The sequence below is a fragment of the Sceloporus undulatus genome, chromosome 3, assembly GCF_019175285.1.
Source record: "Sceloporus undulatus isolate JIND9_A2432 ecotype Alabama chromosome 3, SceUnd_v1.1, whole genome shotgun sequence".
NCBI classification, from domain to species: domain Eukaryota; kingdom Metazoa; phylum Chordata; class Lepidosauria; order Squamata; family Phrynosomatidae; genus Sceloporus; species Sceloporus undulatus.
Window position 1 is genome coordinate 183,342,479 of NC_056524.1, and position 23,620 is coordinate 183,366,098.

Genomic DNA, 23,620 nt, shown 5'->3' on the forward strand with positions numbered 1-23,620 from the left:
ATCTTTCAGCAATGTGCTAGGATAATAGATTAATCGCATGTGCTAATTTTGCCTTTAACCAATCCTTCCTCCAGGATACTCCCAATAAATTGTTCAGACTTGAGCTGACAAATTTCTGTTCTCCATTCCCATTCACTCAACTGACACCCTAATATTTTGCATCTCAAGTGCCCTCCATTTGGATCCCCTAATTTTTTTTATATCTTATTACAGACCATCAATATTTTATTAGTCCCAGGACCTATAGTACTCAATGGGTCTTTTTGGTTCTTCAACAGTTTTCTTTTTCTTTACCACTTTACACACTATTGCATATCTTGGGCATCTCCAAAGAATGTAAGAACCACTGCCTTATTTTGGAACGGCCCTCTTTTGTTTCAAAACCACTAGACACCGAGCCACCTTAGTCTGCTGTTAGAGGAAACAATGATGGTACAGGATAGCTGGAAAACATTATGGATATACTTACAATTGGGCTCCTGCGTAGCTTTTTATCCCATAATTATTTATGTTGGTTGCTGCTGTAATTCCACAGATAATAAAAGGAACTCCTCCACTAATCAGATAAAACCTGTAAAAATACAACATTGATAGGTTAATTTGCTTGCCTTCAGGTAAATTGTATTCTTTGTAAAAATGATAATTCATACTCAGAACAGCTACCCATGAGCATAATGTCCAGTAAGTCTTTTACATGCCCATTGCAATTAGAAACAAATGGGCATTAATGATGCAATGCCAAGAGTCAGAAATGGCAGCTATGGGGCAACATGGAGTTAGTAATGCCCTTCTGATATCAGAAAAGGGGTTCAGCATTAATTTATAAGTTGCCCTGAATCCCAGTTCTGGTGTGTGTGGTGGGGGAGGTAGGAGAACTTCATCCTACATGAATTTCCATGCCTTTCCTTCTGTTCTCAGACCTGTGAAGATTATGAAGGAGCACCACTGTCTATGTTCCAAATGTGGAGAAGCCAAAAAGGAGGAGTGGTAGTGAGGCAGGAAATAGGCCACGACCCCAAAGGGAATATGTAGCAGATACTAAGACTCTTCTCCTCACAGATGTAGCTAAAGGGGGGCACTGCTCCTCTGAAAAAAAATCTCTACATTTTCCTTCAATTCTCAGATTTCTCGCATAGTAGCTGAACATTTAGAAATACAGTTTAGGCATTCTCTCCCTCTCTCTGCTGTGCTAAGAATGTGGGAAGGAAAATTTCATTTGAGAGGGCAGAATTCTTATTTGGGTGGAGAATGCCTTCCCCCAATATACCCCTGCCTAGGCATAAAAAACACCATGCATTTCACCCAAGGCTTCAGAAATATACAGATCATATGGTTAAGAACATTTCCCATGTTCCAGGTAAGCCATTCTTTTGATTTAAAGCACATGTTATCTGTCTTCATGCTAGTACCTGAGATGAGAATGCTGAAACTCTTCAGACGCCAATAATTACAGCTCAGTGTAACACTACACTGTTGTGTTGTTGTATGCCTTTAAGTCATTTTCAACTTATAGTGACCCTAAGGTGAAGCTATAATGGGGTTTCCTTGGCAAGATTTGTTCAGAGAAGGTTTGTCATTGCTTTCTCCAGAGGCTGATAGCATGTGACTTACCCAAAGTCTCCTAGTGGTTTTCATAGCTAAGCTGGGAACTGAATTCTGGTCCCGCAGTGTCCTAGTCCAATGCTCAAACCTTACACCACACTGGCCCTTAGCTCTGAGGTCTCACTAAACTACAAACTCAAGAATTCCACAGGAAGCAGCCACAGCATTTAAATTGGAACAATAACACTATAACAGTGTGGTGTGATATTGAACTTAAGTTGGCCGTGGGTGTCGCTCTGTAGGTATCAGTACACAAGACTTATTTTGCTAAAAGGGGAGATTCTTTGTGGTATGTAGTCCTATCATATAACCAGATAATACTGTATAGAGAAAAGTTGTGTCAGAACCAATGTCTGCTTCCAAATCCATGGCCAGCGCCTTTGGTTAGTTGCTTGCCATCACCATCACTTTATCCTCAAAAGTCAGAGCCAGCAACAACTGGCTTAGTGACCCCTTGTTTTATTTTCCTCTCACAATATCTTGGAGTGAGAAGGAAATTAAAGGGGCAACACCAAAGCACAAGGACAGGAGCTGAAAGGAAGGATCAAGGCCTGGCAGCTAGTCAAAATGCTGACACTGGAGCTGGCCATGATCCCCAAAGCAATTTAACATCACAAATTGGCAGTATAATTTTGAGAGGAAGAAAAAGAGTTTAGGTAAGTGGTTCCCAAACTTAGTTCTTCCAGGCATTTTGGACTTTGTCTCCCATAAACCCTGGCCAGCATAGCCAACTGTCAGCAATTCTGGGAGATGAAATCCAAAATATCTGCAGGATCAAAGTTTGGAAATCACTGGTTTAGGTTATCAATGAACAGCTTATGAAATCATTTTTTGAAATGATTTATCTTTAGAGATAAATCATTTCAAGATTATTTTACAAGCACAAGCTCATCACTGAGTCTGTGACCACGAACAACAGGTTTTCACAAAGCTGCTGTTCTGACAAGGGTTGAGGGGAACTGATCAGTTGCTAAGTTGTACTTAGTCTTCTTCCTCTCTCTCTCTCTCTCATTTCTGTCTCATTATTTATTTGCAACTTGCATGCAAGTAAATAATGAAGTGCATGACATCATACACTTAACTGGCTAAATACCACTTATTTAATTCTTCAAATCAGACTTATCCAAGTGTATGAAATGTATATTAATAATTGCCATAATTAAGCAGCGAATCATTACTCCCGTCTGTCATTAAGCTAAATCAGTTTCCCAGAAAATGTATTTTTGAAAACATAAGAACACCCATTCTGATGTAGTTCGCTCAAAACCAGTATAAAGTAGTTGAGAAATATTTTTCAATTGGCAATTGAATTAAATTCTGTTCCCCAAAGCCCTTTCCAGGAAAAGCCTGACATAACACAAATTGCTCTGGACCTATTTCTGTACCTAGAAACTTAAGGCCCAATATACAGTATTACACAGCTTTTTCTAAGCTTAGTTTGGCCAGAGGCCTGTGGAATTTTCAAACAGGTATCGACCCAGTGATAATTTTTCATTTTTTTAAATGTTCAAAACAATATTTTACAATATAATACAACTGTTAAACTGTTATAGTTCTCAGAGTTGTTAGAAATAATAACTTCAGATTTTGCCATCTTAGTAACAGAGCCAGAATACCAACCACTGTGAATACTTTGCTGGTTTGAGGATTCTGGGAACTATAGTCTTAACAAGTAACTGTTCTAAGCTCTGAGAAGAAACAGGTGGCAGATGCTCCTCAGAGTTATTATCCCTGCCACTATGGCACCACTGCTTCTGCAGCTATTAAGGTTGCCAATTTGAAAACAGGAGGAGGTTCCTGTACCTCTCTAACAGTTGTACACAAAAGAGAATTTCAGCAGGTATTGCTTGTCACACAACTAGGTAAAAGGTTTTACCTGGTGAAAGTCACTCATTTGCACAACCATTAAATGTACAAGAGCCTTCTCCAGTTTCCAGTCAGGCAACACTAGCAGCTGCTGAATCATTAATAATTGTAGCTTAAGTCATAATCAGACTAGCACTGGTGGTGGAGCTTTACCTCTCCAGAAAAAGTCTGAAAATAGGACCAATTTGATGTCCCTTTTCAATATTATTTTGGAGGTATATTTCACTGTTCTCAAAAGCCTCTGAATCCGAAGCAGATAGGGAGAATTTAAGGGATGGAAGGATAGGTTTAGAGCAGGTATAAGTATACTTTTGGCTGTAGGATTTACACAGTTGTTTTAAACTAGAAACTTAAGGCCCAATAACTGGAGCCAGCTGCAAAATGGCAGCTTGGAGGATGAAGCCAAAAACAAAACACCCTACTGCAGAAATGGGCAACTATGCCTGATCTTGAGGCCACTTTGATGACCCAGGGCCCTCAGGTAGTAGCACATAGGCTATCAAAAACCAAAAAATAAAAAAATAAAATAAAACAAAAGACCTAAAGTGGTCAGAAGATCGTATCTAAAAAATGTCAGACATTTCAAGGAGGATTTGAAACTTATTTTAAAAGTAAATTTTTGCAGCTGGAGTCTTCCAGAGGCAGCAAGTCACCCTCTTTTTTAGTCTGGTAATGGTCAGTCTGGAGATTCTTGAGAGTTGTTGTTGTTGTTATTTGGGGAGGGGGCACAGGCAACCCTTGAGACATACTTTGCCCTCCAAGTTAAGGCCAAAGGCTAGTTTAGCCTCCCCTTCCCATAGTAATGAATGAAATGTCCAGGGCTGGCATGTCCAATAGGTGAGATGAAGGGTCCTAAGGACAGGCATTGTGAAGGGCCCCCAGGAATATTGTTAGTACTGCTGGCTCAGTTAAGCAGGGAGGTAGCAAAGATGATGTGCTGCAACACCTCTTCTCCTCCCATCTTATGCAGGAGGAATGTTCAGCTCTTTTTGGGAAGACCACAGCCAGTTATGAATGCAGTATGATGATACACCATTCTGCCTTTCATCATAGAGGCAGCATATAGCTATCCACTGCCTCATCCTCCATGAATTCCACCCAGTCTTCTTTAAAGCCATCCAAACAGATAATCAATGTCAAATCTTGTCAACATAAATTCCATTGTTACAGCTATTTACTTTGTGAAGAAGTCCCTTCATTTTTTTTTATCTGCTGTATGGCCTCTGGCAGATTTCCGACTGTGCCAACTTACAATGCTGTAACTAAGCACTGACAACCCCACAATTCTAGAAACATTGTTCTTCTAGACATCCAGCAAAGTATGTGTCTTTATCTCTCAACAGAACTATAAAATGCTTTTCTTTGATCCGGGATTCAGCTCAAAGGGTGGGCATAACTGTAATTTAATTAGATATTTTTATCATTATTCACATTTAATGTTATTTTTCACTATTTCCCTTTTCCCAAACCCTTTGAAGGGCTTTGAAAGGGCAAGACAAGAATTCAAACTAACAAAATGAAGTGTTATTTCTCTACCTTGGCTTGAATATGCCTCAAGTTAACAGTACACTCTATCATATTTGGAGGTCATATGCTGTCCCAGATATTATTGCTTGCCAGATGAGTTAGAAAGCACTGAGCAACACAGACACACATGAAGCCTTTTCTTTCCCTTACTACACATGAGAAAATACATCCTAGAAATGACAAAGAATGAAGTCAATGCTTCCAATGTACCTGGAGAACACTGCATTGATATCCAGCCCAGCACACTATCTTCCCTGTCTCACTGCCAAAAGAAAATTAAAATACTGTCTGGAGATGACAGGCTGTACAAATGATTCTTCACTGTACTATCAGACTTCTTAAGGGATAGAGCAAGCACCCCTCCCACACACACAACAATAACTCTGATATATGCTGAAAAGAGAAACCCTCAATGTTTGAAAAATGATGTACTTAAAGGGATACAAAATAAAGGAAAAATATTATGAAGGAAAGAGCTTACTTATAGGAAAATATAACAGGTAAGGAAAACGTGAAACAATTTAGCTAAATCCCAGATCATTACTGCTGTGAATAACACATCAGCTGGTTCATACAGGCAAATGTGAAATCAGATTATTAAGTTTCAGCAAACTAAAATAAAATAAAATTCTGCAAAGACAGATGGAAGGAAGAGCAGAGGGACAGAAAAGACAATAATGTACAGCACAATTCTGAACATGTTTATCTAGAAGTAAAGCTCCTGTAGCCCAAGTAATATGGAAAGGATCAAAACTATGAACTGGAAAATTCAGCGTAACATCTATGGAGAAATCTGAAATAGGATACTGAAACATAAAGACAGGCTATGAAGATACAGCAATAAAATTGGCTAAGGTAGGGGTTAACTGGATGAGAAGGGCCCTAGGATGCAGCTTGAAAAATCCAAACAAATGTGTGTGCATCTCTATTATGGTGAAATAAAATTAAAAATGAGTTGTGCATTGTACATAAGTAATTACATGGCAGAATACTATGTTCAAGAATTCATTCAGGGTGCATTCTTATTTAAAATGCAATCTCACTGACATTTCTCCTACACATCCCAAATGACAAGAATGGAAGCTCAATAACGACACATTAGAGCTCTTGTAATAGCTCCCATTTGTTTCCCAGTGTTATTGCTCTATAAACAGAGTTTGATCAAGAGATACCTAAAATGAAGTAAGATAATTCAATACAAATCCAGAAATTGCCTTGGTGCATCAGATCAATGCAATGGATGTTTTAAACTGGACAACCTTTCATGAATTTGCTTCTGGTCATTGCAATCACTACATTAAAATGCAATTAGGTTGTCAATCTAAACTTTGTATAAGACAAACACTACAAGTGTTTGTTATAGGACAGATTTAGCCTGTCTACACAATGCTGGGGAGGACTCTGCTCAATCATGAAGCAGACAATACTGCCATTTTCCCCTATGCAGAATGAAAGTGAAGCTGCCAAATATACTCAATCACTATGAAACAGGGGCCCTCCAAGTGACAGACCACTTTTCCAACATGCTATAAGTTGTTCTTACTGCATTCCCTGTTAAAAACAACAAATATCCACAAAACCTAAATGTGGATCTCTTTGGTTTTGACAGTGTATGGCTTAAAAATGTTTTACCGTATATACTTGACTATAAGTCGACCTCATGTATAAGTCGAGGACAGGTTTTGGGGTGAAAATCATGGATTTTGATATGACCCGTGGATAAGTCAAGGGTAAAATTTAGGGGCACTTAGTAAAGGATCTAAAGGATGAAGCAAAGGAAAACAATGCTAAAGAACCTACAAAATTCCAGCAGACATAACTACTCATACTAACAACTTCCAGGACAGATTAGACTCTTGCCTTTTACAAGGGGATGGATCCTCATTTTAAATAAGAGTTAAAGTACAGGACTTACATTGACCTGTGGATAAGTTGATACAGGTTTTTGGAGTCAGTTTTTTGACCAAAATTTCTAGACTTATACATTATTTATTTATTTATATATATAGCACTGTAGATTTGCAGTGCTATACATAAAAACAATATATATATATATATATATATATATATATACACACACACACACACACATGAGTATATATAGTACATACTGAAATTTCTGTCCTTATTGAAACAGTAGACGTTGGTGGATTCCATGCCAGTGAGCTAGTGAATCTGCTCTGGGGTTTTATCTTATCTTTAACAGAGATAGTCAAGGTGCTGAATATGTTATAGGAACAGGCTTCAGCAGACTGAAACCCCTAACAGATTTCCTGCCCCCACCTATATGGAAGACACCAGCTGCTAGTATGGAAAGAGGGAAACAGATAGTAGAACAGCAGCATGTACTTCTCATAGTGGAAAGAAACAGCACAGTCCTACTTCAGAACAGTTTTAAATATATTGTGTACTGGGGCAGGACATCTCCCCCATCCTCTCTGTCCAGTACACTGAAGAATCCTAGAATATCCTTTTATAATTCCACTGCACATGGTCCTTGTTAGGCCCTTGCTTGAGAATTTGGCTTCAAAGCAGACCCACCCATCACGCCTCCCCTTAAGAGTCCATCTTCTGAAGAGGAAGCTGATTTACCACAGCTGTGCCCTTCTCCTGCTCTGTCTGACAGTCACTTGAGCAATACATAGGAGGAGGAGGTAGGAGAGATAACACCACAAGAAAGGCTGCAGCATCTGGATCAGACCTAGTCCTTCCCTAACAGGTGAAGTGAGAGATAGGGAATGCCCTCCTGAAAGACAGTCTGCTAGTAGGGTATGGCTGAGACAGCATGCTTTATAAGGAATTTTCCCTTGTAGTTGCTGAAAACAAACTGAATTTCTTTCTGATGCCTGCATTTACAGTAAGGCCTGACTCTGAGATTTACAATCCTGGACTGGTTCTTGACCTTGTTATCTGCTGCTGTAGACTGTGCGTAGAATTTATGGCTTCAGGCCCTTGACTGTTTGATATTGGATTCTGCTTGCGCCTCTGGCTTCTGAAATCTTGGCACAGTGTGAAGACAGGGCAGTCTTTGTGGTAGGAGGAAATAATGGTGCAGTGCAAAGGTCTGTCAGGTGCTCCTCAGTGTCTCTATTTGCCTTTTCTCATATTAGAAACACATATAGAATGTTGCCTTATACCGAGTCAAACCATTGGTCTGTCAAGGTCTGTAAAGCCCAAAATGACGTGCTAAAGTTTTCTAAGTTTTCAAAGGCGGGTTACAGACCGCCATTTAGTACGTAATGAATACGTACTAGGGTTAGGAAGGGGCGGTGCTTCCGCACCCCCCCTAACCCTAGTACGTATTCTGTACGTACAATATGGCGGTGGCCATTCCACACGGCGGCTGCCATATTTACGTATCGGACGCTGTGCGTCCGCACGTGTCGCGGCGTCTATGGCATCGGGAGTCCGCCCCTGGCACCTCGCGACATCATAGAGGCGCCGCTTAAAGAAGCTCCATTTTGGAGCTTCTTTTTTGCGTCGTAACAGAGCCGCGTGGTTTGGCTGCAGCGGCTCCCTTACGGAGCAAGCAGCGGCAGATCGCCACAAAGCGGCGGTTTATAACCCGCCAAAGTCAGTCTTGTCTATGTTCTCCCTGAAGATGCTGGGGACTTAACATGAGTCTCATCACTGAGGTTCAAGAAGCTTTGTTGAACTTTTAGTGTTCTAAAACCTTTAGTGTTTTCTATTGCCAATGAAATCGCAGAATATCCTTCATGCTACTAAGCTCTCTTCATTCCATCTCCCTAAATCTAGAATTCTTGATCCATACTATATTAATGTTGTTTCTGTTGAACCAAAATATCTCCTCCAAAAGGATATATTCAATTAAAAATAGTAATAGGCTGACAGACCTCTTGTTTTTGATTTTGCCTATAGAATGCACTATTAAGTCCTGCAAGCCAATACATATTTTAAAACTACAGAAGAAATAAAATAAATTGAGTCTAGCAATCACTTTACAAAAAGCAGACACTTTTATTCACATGTGATATTTTAGATAGATTGCTCCAGGCTTACTTGGACTCAATGATAATCCTTAGATTCTCAAAGTGGAACCATGTGCTTTCTTCAAGCCTCAGGTGCTGCTTCATTGTTTTAAATGGAGGCAGCAAGACATTTAACAAAATGTCCCCTGTAGCTTTTTGCAGGCTCACAAGGGTTTTGCTTTCCCTCTAGCAGAAGGAAGCTAGAAGAAATCTTGCCTAAATGTCATATTCAAATATGAATACCAGCTCTTTCAAAGACCTAGAATTATGCAGATATTACAGCATTAATACAGCCCTCTGCAGCTTTGATAAAGTATGAAAATGTATAGTTCAGGATAGTACTGTACTATAATAAACTCGAAGGCCAGAAGCCAAAGAACTGGATGGTTGGTTCACATTAATATATGCAAATTCAAGTTTCTTACCCCATGAGCAAGACACACCCTAAGTCCCCTTGTCCTCAAGGGTCCTGCAGGCTGAGGGCCATGGCCTTCTTGATTGTGTCTACTGTATCCATCTAGTGTGTGCCCTTCCTCTCTTTCTGCTACTTTCCACCTTTCCTAGCATTACTGTCTTTTCTAATAAGTCATGTCTTCTCATGATGTGGCCAAAGTATGAGAGCCTCAATTTAGTTATCTTGGCTCTCAGGGAGAGTTCGGGTTTGATCTGTTCTAGGACCCATTTGTTTGTCGTTTTGGCCATCCACAGTATCCTCAGCACTCCTCCAGCAACACATCTCAAATGAGTTGATTTTCCTTTTATCTCCTTTCTTCACTGTCCAGCTCTCACATCTGTAAATGGTGATGGAGAATACAATGGCTTGGACTATCCTAACTCTAGTGTTCAGTTTTATATCTTTACAATTAGGATCTTGTTTAATTTTTATAGCTGTCCTTCCCATTCCTTGTCTTCTTCTTATTTCTTAACTGCAGTCTCCATTCTGAACAATGTTTGATCCAAGGTATGGGAAATCTTTAACTAATTTGTTTTCTATCCTACTTCTCCAATATCAAAACGGCTGCATAACTGTTGAAGTGATGGGGGAAGCCAGTCTTGGTACAATGTTGAATTCCATGCAAATCCTAAACCTCTAGATCTAGAGATACACAAGTCCAGCCAATCCTATGTGCCTGTAGCTCTATAGTTTAAACCTACAGAGCCACCAAATCTCATTTACTTACCTGCTCTTTGCTAATAGCACATAGAGTTGCCTAAACACAGAGTTTATGAGAAACGGTGTTTTTATTGGCCCACTCTTATCTTCAACTACATGTCGTCACCATCCATCATATCTTCAGATTCCTTGGCGGGATACACACCGCCATATAGTACGTATAGGATACGTACTAGGGTTAGGAAGGGGCGGTGCTTCCGCACCCCCCTAACCCTAGTACGTATCCTATACGTACAAGATGGCGGCGCACCTTCTACATGGGCGCCGCCATCTTTACGTACTGGATGCATAGCGTCCATACGTGTCGCGGCGCCTATGACGTCGCGAGTCCGCGCCAGGCGCCTCGCGACATCATAGAGGCGCCGCAAGAAGAAGCTCCGAAATGGAGCTTCTTTTTTGCTCTGCGCGGGAATCGCGCGGTTTGGCTGCTGCGGCTCCCGCACGGAGCAAATGGCGGCGGCGGGGGAGCGCCGCAAAGCGACGGTTTGTACCCCGCCCTTGTTTTTCATGTACTTCCATCTCTTTTCTGCTTTCTTAAGCTACTACCTTTTTGGCCAGGCTCCCATGTTGTCTCTCAGCAGTAAAATCCTAATATTGCAGGACTTGCATACCTAGAGGACTGCCTTCCCGTGTACTGTCACACAATTTATGGTACAAGACAAAATATGCTGCTAAAAGGAGTGCAAGACCCATAGGTACAAATAATTGTAGTGCTGTGAGGGTTTATATTATACAGAGTTAACCCTAAATCCCAGGTGGCATGAACATGTCAGCAAAGGAGTTATTTCAGACTATACAATCATAACATCATTAATCCACTTTAACAGTCATTGTTACATCCTATGGAATCCTGGGACTGGTTGAAAGCACTAGAGTTCTCAGGCTGAAAATTCAAAAGGCCATTCCCTCCTGTGGACAGCCAAAGAGACAAACAAATGGGTCCTCAAATAGATCAAACAGAACTCAGATGACAAAACTGAGGCTGTTGTACTTTGACCACATCATGAGAAGGCATGACTCACTTGAAAAGAGATGGAAGCGGGGAGGGCAGTAGAAAGCGAGGAAGACCATAGACAAAATGACTATGAAGGTCATGCCCATGCATCTACAGGGTTTACGCAGAACAGTGGAGGATAGCAGGGGCTTGGAGATGTCTCATCCAGAGAGTTGCCATGAGTCAGACCCACTCACCATAGCACAAATCCAAAGATTGCAGAGGATGCAGTCATGACAGTTAAAAGTGGAATATTAGCACTATAATTCTGTATTGTGAATGTGTCCCACATTGGCTCTGATTTTCGTCTCTGTTTCTTCAGTGTAAACAGCAAAATTCTATGGGGTATTGCCTCATCCAGGGCTGACAGTAGGTAACAAGCTGCTACTACATCTGAAGCAAACTCGTGAGATACTAGCTATACATGTAATTCTGATACCACCAAACAAGTGATACTTCAAACGACCATTTATTTATTAATTAAATTATTTATATTCAGCCCTTTTATCTAAAAATCACAGGATGGCTTACAATAACATTGATTTAAAACAATAAATATTATAATTACAAAAGTTTAAAACATTAAAAATATTAAATAGTTATTAAATTTAAGAATGAGGCAGTGTAAAACCAGTTAGCTGTAAAACTATCTTCAATGAAATAACTATAAAACATGTGCACCATGTTGTCATGGAGGACATTTTGGACACAATTCCCACTCCTGGTCCACCTTGCTATAGTAAATGTCTAAGTGAAGGAATCACAAAGAAAAACAGCTTGCTAAATGCATATTTTTGCACGGGGAGAACTCAACTAAAGTAGCTTTATCATGGAGCATTCTAGACTGAGATGTCATATCATCATGAAGAATTCCCTGGAAAATATCCTTTCATTAAGCCCATTCTTACCTATCTGATTCACTTCATTTAACTTCACTGCCGAAGTATAAAAGACTGCTAGAGATCTGACAAAATGAACCTATCCATAACCTTTCTGTACATGCTCGTACCAGAGTGTTTCATCTGACATTTGAGACTCTGCTCTGGATTTCTTTATAGGCTGAAATACATCAGGTACCTATGGGGGCAAATTATTTCCAGTGGTAGGACAGTGATAGAGAACACTTACTCCAGTATGGCCCAATTACTCTCTCACCATTGAACTCTTTCAGATGCCAAGGCAAGAAGTTGCTTTCTAGAGTTGGCATTGCAGGATGAGAATTTCTTTGGTTATTTTATTTCCTCTTTCGCTTGTTCTCCTCATCTAAACTGTTGCTGCATTAATTTATACAGTGTCACTTGCCTTTTGCTGTTTTATATGGCTGTATCATTTATGGTTTTTATTATTTGCAACTGTATTTTCTTTATGGTTTTTATTATTTGCAATTATATTTTATTGTAATTGTATTTTTACTGTTATAATTTTTACCTCGGCTGGAAAGCCACTCAAGGTTTTTCTGAACCAAGGGTACAGCATGCATTTAAAATAATATAAAACAAGTGATTACTGTAGATCTTTCCCAGTACATCATGGGCACTCAGCAGAGAAAAATGGATGAATGTATCAGCTACAGTGACAATAATGTGAGGTCTAGTGATAATGATAATGAATGATACTGACTCTGGTAATAATTATAATGGTTCAACAATCCTTATTCTTATCTTACACACTGAGGTGAATCAAACATATATCTGAATTGAGACTCCTGATGAAAAATTAATTACTCCCCAAAACTACCACTGTGTAAAAGGGGGGGAACGACAGGATTATCAAGCTCTACAGGAATTCAGAATCTTCCATATTTTGTTTCAAGGAATTCCAAGAAATAATATTTAATTCTTCATAAGGAACCTGTCCCCTCTGTCCCAAATTCTGCCTTAGAAAATCTTTTTCAACTCAGTCTATCAACAGAAGGGTGGAGGAGCTGATATGGAGACCAATAATTCTGCATTCAGCTGCCAATTCTCCTGCTTGACAGTTCTCAGAGGGAAACAACAAGAATTAATCCCGACAATCTTAACTATCCAGATCTATGAATGTCTTAGGAGGGTTGCCAGAGAGCATTATATAGACTAAATTTCCCACTGCCAAACAAATGGAAACTGAACAGATATGTTTATTTTAAAAAAATTCCTTCTGAGGTCAGAAATACTATTGCTTTTGTCTTCCATTAATTTGCAGCTGTTTCAGCAGGTTTTCAATGACTTTGGCCACTCAGAAAAACAACAACTGGGTATATTCTTACCATATCCCACTCCAAACATTAGGATTGATGAAGTGTTTTATAACCACTTGACTGAGAGTGCAGTCTGACTTTCCTTCATATATACTGTATATACTCAATTATAAGTCGGTCTCATGTAAAAGAAAAGGGCAAGGTTTGAGGCCAAAATTATGAATTTTGATATGATCAATGAATGTCAAAGGTTATACTTAAGGATATAAAGGACAAAGCAAAGCAAAATGATGCCAAAGAATTTACAAAATTCCAGCAGGCATAAATGTATTCGCCCTAAAGGCTGGATGGGTGAAGAGGGAACTATGGTAAATCATGGCTGTGCAAAGTGTGGGGGAGACGATTATGGTGAGGGAGGCTTAAAAAACCACACATGCGTCACAAAGGATGAAAAGGCAAAGCAAAGAAAGTGGTGACTATGGACCTTGCCATTTGCCCCCTGAGATGTGATGGGGGCATGATGAAAGGGAGCGGAATGAGAACAGAATAGGTGCTATCACCCATTCTGTCACACAGCAGAATGCCGCCACTACCAGAAGTTCCCATCGCGTTCTGGATCCATCTCAGAGGAGGCAATTTTCAGGAACGCTTCTAAACAGTTCCTGAAAATTGCCTCCTCTGGGACGGATCTGGAACGCGATGGGAACTTCCGGTAGCAGTGGTGTTCTGCTGTGCGACAGACTGGGTGATAGCACCTATTCTGTTCTCCTCCTGTGCCCTTTCATCACGCCCCCATCATGTCCCAGGGGGCAATACGGCACGGTCCTATATTAGCAGTTATTAGAGCCTTTAACTTTAATGTTATAACTGATTTTAACCCATAAAAGCTGACAAACATACACAAATGCCTTACTCAAATCCTTAAAAGCCTGGTTTCTCTCAGCGTTCTTTGAGAGGAAGCATCAAAGAGCTTCCACTACCACCATTTTCCTACCAAGGCATTCAAAAAAGTCAGAAACATTCAAAAAGGCAGAAAGCAGAGAGAGTTGAGGGGGTCACTGCTTCTTTTAGGTGCTCCTGCAACAGGCTAAGCTCTTGCTTTTCACCATTCTACCCAGAGAAGGGGATGGTTCCATTAAAAAAAAAGATACAGTATAAAAATACAGTACTTAACAGTAACCTGTAGAGAAGTCAACCTAGGTTTTTGGAGTCAATTTTTTGACTAAAATATCTAGCCTTATACATGAGTACATCTGAAATATGTGGATATGTATATCTCTTTGTGTGTGTCTGTACACACACTCACACAAACCCACACAGTCAGGTAAATCTCAATGTAATTGTTTAAGTTCAAGATGGTCTTTAGAGAAAATCCTCAACAGGTTGCCAGTACAAAAGAGATAAGCAAACACACAAACAGATACTATTATTTATAAATTGAGCCACCTGCCTAGGGAAATTGTAGAGTCTTGCCAAGCTTCAAGTTTGCAATACTCAGCAAGGAGTTGGATTAGATGACCTGGTTTGTTGCAACTTGAGGATTTTACACAACTTACAATTTATATTCATTTTAAAAGATCTTTTATTGAAACTGTACCATAACAATGTATACTCAGCAACATTTTCCAAGGAACAGCCATTCCAATCATAAAATGATACAATGGTGACTGAACCTTTTTTGTTGTGTGATTTCATGTTGTTTCCAACTTATGGTGACTCTAAAGCAAACCTATCAAGTAGTTTTCTTGGCAAGATTTGTTTAGAGATGGTTTGCCCTTGCTTTCCTTTGAGCCTCAGAGCATGTAACTTGCTCAAGCCACCCAGTGGGTTCCCATGACCAGGTCGAGATTCAAGATCCAGATCTGTAGTCCAACACTCAAATCACTACACTACACTGAACCTTTACTAAGAAAAATAAAACTAATTCCGTAGCATATTTAACTCTCAACAGAAGCAAGTTATAAGTTGCTTCCATATCCCATTGACTGTGGTGGGGTGCCTCCTTCAGGAGTCCTAACATTGCTAAACACCCCACATGAGAGTCACAGCCTCCAAGAACTTTAGAAGGTCAACAGAAGTAAACAGTATAATTTGGATATGTCATTCCAAGAACATGCCAGGGAAGGAAGAAGTCAGTTCAGTGAGGATTGTAAAACCATGTGGATGTGAGTGGGTCCCATCTCCATACGATTTGTCTTCAGTATGATGTCGTCTCCCTGTCTGCCTGTTTACTGAAAAGGAGGAAAATTGACTCATTCTTCTGGCTCTTTCCTAAAACATCTCAATTTTGTTTCTTTTAAAATTGTGCTGGTAATTCATCAACTTCTTTTGAGCTGCTAGTTCACCTATAAAGAACTGTAGAAGACTTGCACTGCTATGACAAAACGTTTAGCCCTCTGATCCTACTTACATTAATCTTGGAATAGCATCCAAACCTCTACAGTATTTTGTAGTGGTCAATTTTGAAGTGAAGGCCCTTACCTGGACACTAAAACCATGGAACCTGGAATTGGGGAGGACAAGGAGATTTAAGTTCCCTCACTAAAATTACGTTGACCCCCCTTAATTAATCAGGCAAACTGGACCACAAAGATTGCTATGTAGTTGAGCCTTATTAGAAATTATTGATCAGAAACGTACTAAATCATCAAGCGCACGCACACACACACAAATAGATTAAGATACCTATTGTAGTTGAACTCTTCCATGAATAATGAAGACTGCATGCCATCTATCCTATGCATACTTACTTGGGAATAAGCTACATTGAACACAAAGGGGGGACTTCTAAGTATATATTGTGTTTGCAATGGTTTTCATATTTAAGGAAACTGAATGACAATGAATGGGAGATGTAACCTGTCCTTCCCCTAACTGTGCTTGATGCCTTATTCTCTACACATCAAATTTGGCAGAGATACATACAATATTTTTGCATTTTCTATTATTATTATTATTATTATTATTATTATTAAACTTTATTTCTAGAGCGCTGTAATTATACACAGCACTGTACAAAGTCGGTAAAATTAAGGAGTATATAAAAGCCTGCCCAAGGCGTACACTCTAAGATAATAACAATTAAATAGAGGAGTAGATAAAATTACCATATAGAAAAGAAAAGACAAATTTAAAACATCAAATATAAAAGCAAATCACATCACATCACATCAAACATTATCAGACAGCCAGATGACAATCACAAATTCCCTGAGAACGCTTCCCTAAACAATATGGTTTTCAGCTCAGCCTTAAAACTGGTTAGGGAAGTGATGAGCCGTGCATGCAGAGGAAGAAGGTTCCAGGAATGAGGGGCAGCAAGAGAGAAGGGTCAGATCAGGGGCGGGGCAGAGAAAATCCTGGGTTGAGAGAGGAGACTTTGGCTACCAGAGCGGAGAGTGCGAGTAGGGATGTAGGGAGAGAGAAGATCAGTTAAATAAAGAGGGGCCAGCCCATGCAGGGTTTTAAAAGTGAGTAGCAAAAGTTTGTACCTGATGCAGAAAGGAAGAGGGAGCCAGTGAAGGGAAGACAGCAGAGGGGAGACATGATCATATCGGCGAGCAAGTGAAATAATGCGTGCAGCTGAATGCTGAACAGAAATTAATGGGTGGAGGTGAGAGAGAGGAAGCCCTGCCAGGAGGAGGTTACAGTAGTCTAGTCGCAAGAGCACTAGGGCATGGACCAGTGTTTTTGCGGTAGAAGCAGAGAGATATGGATGGATTTTGGCGATATTATAGAGAAAAAAATCTACAGACTTTGGCTGTAGTCTGAATCTGGGGGATAAATGACAAAGAGGAGTCAAAGATGAAACCAAGACTACGGGCTTCCTGGATAGAGATGTTATTGACGGAGATAGAAAAGGAATAGTGAAGGGTGGGCTTAGGAGGGAAAACAAGATCAGTCTTGGACATATTGAGCTTCAGACGCTGATGGTGCATCCAGTGGGAGTATTAAGTGTGTAGTCTTTTATCTTCTAATATATTACCACAGATTTTGCTTTTGAAGTAGTGTAGTGGAGAGATGGAGTGACAGGAAACCTTACAGATACTTTCACATTCACTTAATAGGTTCTTACACTTTCCCCCTTTACATGATATATTAATTGCATTGTTTTAATTTCATGGTAGTCAGCTTATTTCTTACTTCAATTGGTTCTTGCCTAACAATACATTCTGCCTTGGTTGTTTTGTTAAAAATGCATTTGCAACATGGCAAATTAAAATCAACCTGCCTGACAATGATGAGTCTTTCTGCACCTTGAGAATTGCCCAGTACAGATCTCCTCTAATGCTGAATTAACTATGAATCCCAGGGTTCTACAGGATGGAGGTATGGCAGTTAAAATGGAATAATAGTGCTATAATTGTGTAGTGTGGAATGACCTCTGTTTCTAGTCTGTAAAGCAGCAATCTAAGATGCTGAATGTTATCAATGAAGTTAAATTACCGTAATAGCTTAGAAACCTAGTTTGGATACACAGACCCAGTCAGCTAAAAGCTACCAGCCGCAATGCAAGTAAGCTCCCCAAGATCAGATTCTTAGAATTAACTCAACTTTCATTCAGCACAGATTTATATGATGTAAGGATGTTTCTTCGCCAAAGTGTGCTGCCCTCTCTGATTTTATTTGCTCAGCCTTCTTTAATGAAGCTTGTCCAGATTTTATAGCTTGATTCAAAGACCTACAGCCAAGTCAGGGCTTTGCACACTATTTCAGAGATGATTTTATTTCTGCCTGCTTCCATTTTTATTAGGTTTGTGCAAGATAACCTGGCATCCATTTTATCTAACCTTACAGGATTTACTGAATGCATTTATGAACATGGTAAGTTATACGTTAAAAAAAGAAAGAAGATGCTATGATGGAGGATTTACTAAAGGTCAAGTACCAGCTGGGAAAAAGGGTGGTTGTTACTCCATTTGTAAGATGATGGGATAAAATAAAACTTTAGCAAGGTAATATACTGCAAACAGGAGGAAGATCTAATACATATGTTGACAAAAGAAAATACCAAAATGTCTGTGTGGAGTAATGATTTTTACTGTACCCTCAGGTATGCGCTACCATTGTGTTGACAGGAGGTGACGATACAGCTAAATACAAAAAACGATTTCTTGGCTAGGAAGGCCTTTGCTATCCCTTTGTGGGTAAGGACTACCTACATGCATGACATGTAAATAAAATGTAAATTCAGCATGTTGAGAGTTTCTCCACATGTCCTCAACTTCATTTTACAAAGGCAGCTGGTGTTAACATCAGTGAGGCAGTGACTCTACTTTGGATTTCAGATTGATTGTTAAAGAAGCTATCCAAGTTAACAGAATGTGTTTTTGGTAAAGGGTTTTACAACTTGAATAGCTCTTTTGAACTTCAAACTAAAGCTCAGATTGGATTCACTGTAACACAGACATAGGGTTTACCAGTTGCCACTGCTTCTCTAGAAACTGTACAATATAACTATATGTTTGTAATAAAAATGATTGCTAGGTCTACTGAAAACAAGCATCAATTATTTGTCTAGAGGATGTGATTCCCAAGTCTTGGTCCTCTGATCATTTTTTACTTCTGTTCTAAGAAGTCCCAGCCAACCTGGCCAACGTTCAGAAATTATGGGAGATTTTGTCCAAATCATCTGGAGGACCAAAGCTTGGAAACCATTGGTATAGAAGAGCCTGGGAGATGTGTAGTTGGCTGGGATGATGAGACCACACATAATGGGAAAGGAATAGATCCATCACACGGATTAAGCACTTTCTCTTTCTTACTAGCTGTAACAACCGGAAAGAATATGTGTGTAAAAATGTAAGTACATTAGAATGGATCAGGGCAAAAGCAAAAATAGGAACTTAAAATCAATTAATTTATCCATTCAGTTAAATTTTCTAACAAAAGAGGCAACTTAATTAAATATGTTTTTAATTCAAGCAATTGACTTAAGTTGGTGTTTCAGAATTAATTTAATTTCAGTGACAAGACATTAATTATATTTGTAATTAATTAAATTAAAGTAGTAAGGAACCAATAATTTTACATTTCCCAGCTGGTTTCTTATTCTCTTGGATTTTTGCAAAACTACTACTTGCTTTTTGTTAGTTCTCCAGAACTGGGAAATTACAGGCCAAGATTTTCTACAAATTCTAACAGAGCAGAAATCTATGCCAGCAAAAGCTGTTGGGCTTCAGTTGCCATGGGCTGTTCAATTTCAGCTCAAAAGTGCTGGAGCACATCTGTTGCACAATATCCAATGCCTAGAGCAGGCAATGCACAAGGTAGGAGGAAAGAGGAATGTAGGCCAGTTCTTCCACTCTCAATCCTCAATTTCTACTTTGAACTTACAGAAATGATTACAGAACAAATACTTCGCATCAGTACAGCTCAGTGTGTGCCAATCTTTGCAGTTACTCAGGAGGCATGAGGATGTGTGTATGAGGCACAGATGATCATGCCCCATAAAGTCACAGAAATAGTAGTAGCAAGTACACACACACACACACACAAATCTAGAGTGTAAGGATTAAATGCTTATGCCAAATTTTTGCTCAGCCCTGATAAACTGGCTTGTGGGAAATTTCTGTATCAACATTTGAATTTATCTGTATGGGAAAAATCATTACAGAAGTGCTACAGCTGTTATGTAATTGTGCGGTAGAAAATCCAATAAAAATTACAGAGTTTCTGAATCCTTGGGAAAAATAAGAATGTTTTTTTAGAATGAAACACAGCTCTCTCTCTCTCTGTGTGTGTGTGTGTGTGTGTGTGTGTGTGTGTGTATATATATATATATATATATATATATATATATATTCTGTGCTTTTGTATTGTGACATCCCTTCAAAAAGTGTAAGATTTCATGAAATAATCCACAACCAGATTTCCCAATTATAAAAGAATACTAAATACTGGTAAATTGTCTAGAAGAGAGAAATGCTAGCACTGAAGCCTATTCATATCTAGGCATGATAGTTTCACTGTGTTTAATGAGGGTTACTGCTGTGCTAATATGTATAGGATTGTAGCCTAAGTATTTTCTAGACTCCATGATGGGCAATGAAGAACTACATCCTGATAGTACACTAGAGAAATAATTAGATCAAGAAGACACTCAGCCTTTCAACACTCCACATTTCACATATGATGATGATGATAAGTTTATTTATCTACTACACTACAAACAGGAATGTTTACATATAGGATTAAAAAGCAAATTAATCCAATTATCTCGCAACTCAGTGGCAAACTATATTTTGCATCTGATTATATCAGGTTGTGCATACAATAGCTCATGCATCAGTTCTATAATGGAACAGCTTTTTAAAAAAAACCCAGTCTTGTAGCAGAAGGACTGCATTTTGGATTGCAGTGCCCACAATCCCCCTTTGCCATTTTTCAAAACCATGCTACTAGGCATCTTTTCTAATAGGAATATGATTCCTTGGTTTTCTCAACCGTGAAGGCTCATTCTTGATAGTCCAACAGATATGCAACAGATATTTCTGCAACTGGTAATAAGTTTTGAGATAGCTAGAATGAAATTCAAACCTAGTATTCCAAACTCAGTATTTTATCAGCATCTGTATATTGGTGGCTACTGCTAATGAGACTGCTTTTAAAGAGTATTTGAATGCGTTTAAAAATGTTTTTATCTTTGTATTGTTTTATTTGTTTTTATTTGTTCACTGGCTTGGGAGCCCTTGTAGGCTTGGAGGCAGTGCAGAAATAGAGATTAGATAGATAGATAGATAGATAGATAGATAGATAGATAGATAGATGCATAGATGTCTGTATCCTGGTGTCACTGAGACCAATAATTTTGATGTAAAAAAACATGGGCCTTGCATGTAATACTGGCTTATGATGGCCTACATTTCATGGCTCAGAAGCTATGTGTGACAAATTAGGATTTTAAACAGAATTTAGGAAAAGAATGCAGCTATAGGCAGCAAAGAGAATGAGGTATGTATTAGAGAGGAACCACAGAGACAAGAAAAAGAATCAGGATTTAAAAGGGGAATCACTGCAGAAACATCTAAAGGATAAATTTAGGAGATTACTACACAGGGCTTTTAAACTGTGATTAGACATGGGAAAAGTAGCTTTGGTGATATTTATTGCATGATGTTGCCTCTGATCCACAGCTGCTGTGTCCTCCAAGCGCAATTGGGGCGTTCCTTTTCATTGACAGAGAAAAATAATCAATGACCTCCCAATTGCACCCGTCCACAGATGTGAAATGTTGTTGCCAGGGCAGTTGCAAATTTGGAAGTCATACTGGGTCAGTCTCTAACCTTTCGCCAGTCTCCCCTCCACTCACTATTCCCAAGCAGTCTGATTCCCTTTATTCCCCCCCCCCCCCCGCTTCTTTCTTTCTTTTTTAAAACTGACATCATAGCGGCAGAGCTGTGGAATTGTGTGAAAAAGTTAAAGAAAAATAAATAAAAATGAAATAAAAAGTGATAGGTATGATGAGTAAGGCATTGGGCAGCGTCGCAGGCTTAAGGGGAACGAGAAGGCAATGGCAGCAGCAGCCTGAGTGATGTGACTGTGAAGATCTGTGATACTGACAGCTCTGAACCTGGTATGTTTTCATTTTTTAAAAACTGATGCAATTGCTGCTTGTGTGATAATATCTTAAGTAATATGTTGTTTTGAGATTACTTGTATAACAGGGGCTAGTCCCCTGTCTTCTGATGATGCACCAGATTCAGAGGTACCTGTACAGTACTGCATTGGAACCAGTTGCTGGGCCAAGCCTAAATTTTGATTGGTGGAAGCCACATCCTCTGACAACTCTAACCACCAGTCTGTCAACTAAATAATACTCTCATCCACCACAGTTTCTCATTTTCATACACCTGTCTTTTCCCTTGGAATCAGAAAAAGATTTCTAGTTCTGTCTAAAATCTTTATTTCTAGACATAAATAATACAGAGTCTTAATATAAGCACAGGAACCTCTTTTTCTCAGGGAATTTAGCCACACCAATGCAGAACTGCAATCTAAAATTCAACTGCACCTCAAGCCCAGTAACTGCATCACCAGGCATTAGTACGCCTTGAGAAAGTCAATAACCATCATGGTGTCCTTTTGCTTTCAGTGAGGAGAAAAGAACCATTAACCTATTTACCCCAATCAAGGCAAGAAATTTCAATCTACTTCTAGTGCAATGGCATTTTAAATCTTACAAAGCCAAAGGGAAAGTAAAGCATACCAAGTAATAACAGGCTGTGTGTCCTTAAATCCATAGTCTTTTAAGTTACGGTTTGCACTGTATCTCTGTGTCAGTTCTTACACAGCCACTAAGAGAATAATCAAAAGCAACTGGTTAGTAAATAGAAGTCATTTAGGGAGGAAATGCAGCTCTCTGTTAAAGGTGAAGACGGACATATGTTTTAAGTTTATTGGAAGTGGTTTTTGACTTGCATTTGCTATACTCTGAGATATTTTCTATCCAGCCAGAAAATGTGTGTCTTCTACCATACTTTAGATTAAATTGCAGTCCTAGCCTGGGGTTGGAGGTGTGTAAACCAGTCATGAATGGGTTTACCCTCCACCTGAAAAACTGTTTGAAGCTTGTTGGTGCAACATTCCAAATGACAGCCTAGACAGATATAATGTCCAGGAATGGTTGCTATCAGATTTAGGTGATACACCAGCTGTATCTCTTCCTAGAAGTAGAAGGCCTAAAGATGTTGGTGTATGTGCTGGTAGCCTCAATGGTGAATACTGGGCTACCTTTGTACTAAGTTTGGAAACTTCACTTAGTGCAGACCATGGCAGCCAGATTGGTTACTGATGTGAACAGAAGTGACCATATTGCACCTTTATTAAAATCACTCCACTGGTTGCCCTACATGGTTTGGATTGAGTTTACCTATGGGACTGCTTTCTCTTGTATTATCTGCTCCATAAACCCGGGTCTTCTGGGGGACATTTGCCTCAGTCAGCCAGGACTAGGCTGGCAACTGTTACCCACCCTAAAATTGTGGAATGACCTGCCAGAAAAGATTTGATAGTTGGATATGCTAAAGATCAACTTCTTTTGGCAGGCCTATCCAGATGGTTTTTAAATTATGGATGGATTGATTTTAATATATATGTCTTTAAAACTGATATTAATGTTCTTTTAACTCATTATGTATTTTAATTGGTGTGCATGTTTTTGATGGCATTATGTATCTATTTGTTGCTGTATTTCAGTTTGTTGTTCTCTGCACTGATCCATAGGAAGAGAAGGGTAAGAAATAATAATAATAATAATAATAATAATAATAATAATAATAATAATAATAATA

General features: G+C 39.2%; 1 protein-coding gene across 4 annotated transcripts in view; it reads right to left on the reverse strand.

Moving 5' to 3' along the window:
- The window catches only part of ADGRA1 (adhesion G protein-coupled receptor A1), a 484,111-nt gene that overhangs the window by 9,704 nt on the left and 450,787 nt on the right, over positions 1 to 23,620 (reverse strand). For all 4 annotated transcript variants that reach the window (XM_042458649.1, XM_042458648.1, XM_042458650.1 and 1 more), the window contains one exon: positions 470 to 571. In XM_042458649.1, the coding sequence (XP_042314583.1) occupies positions 470 to 571 (102 nt within the window). The remainder of the gene's footprint in view (positions 1 to 469; positions 572 to 23,620) is intronic.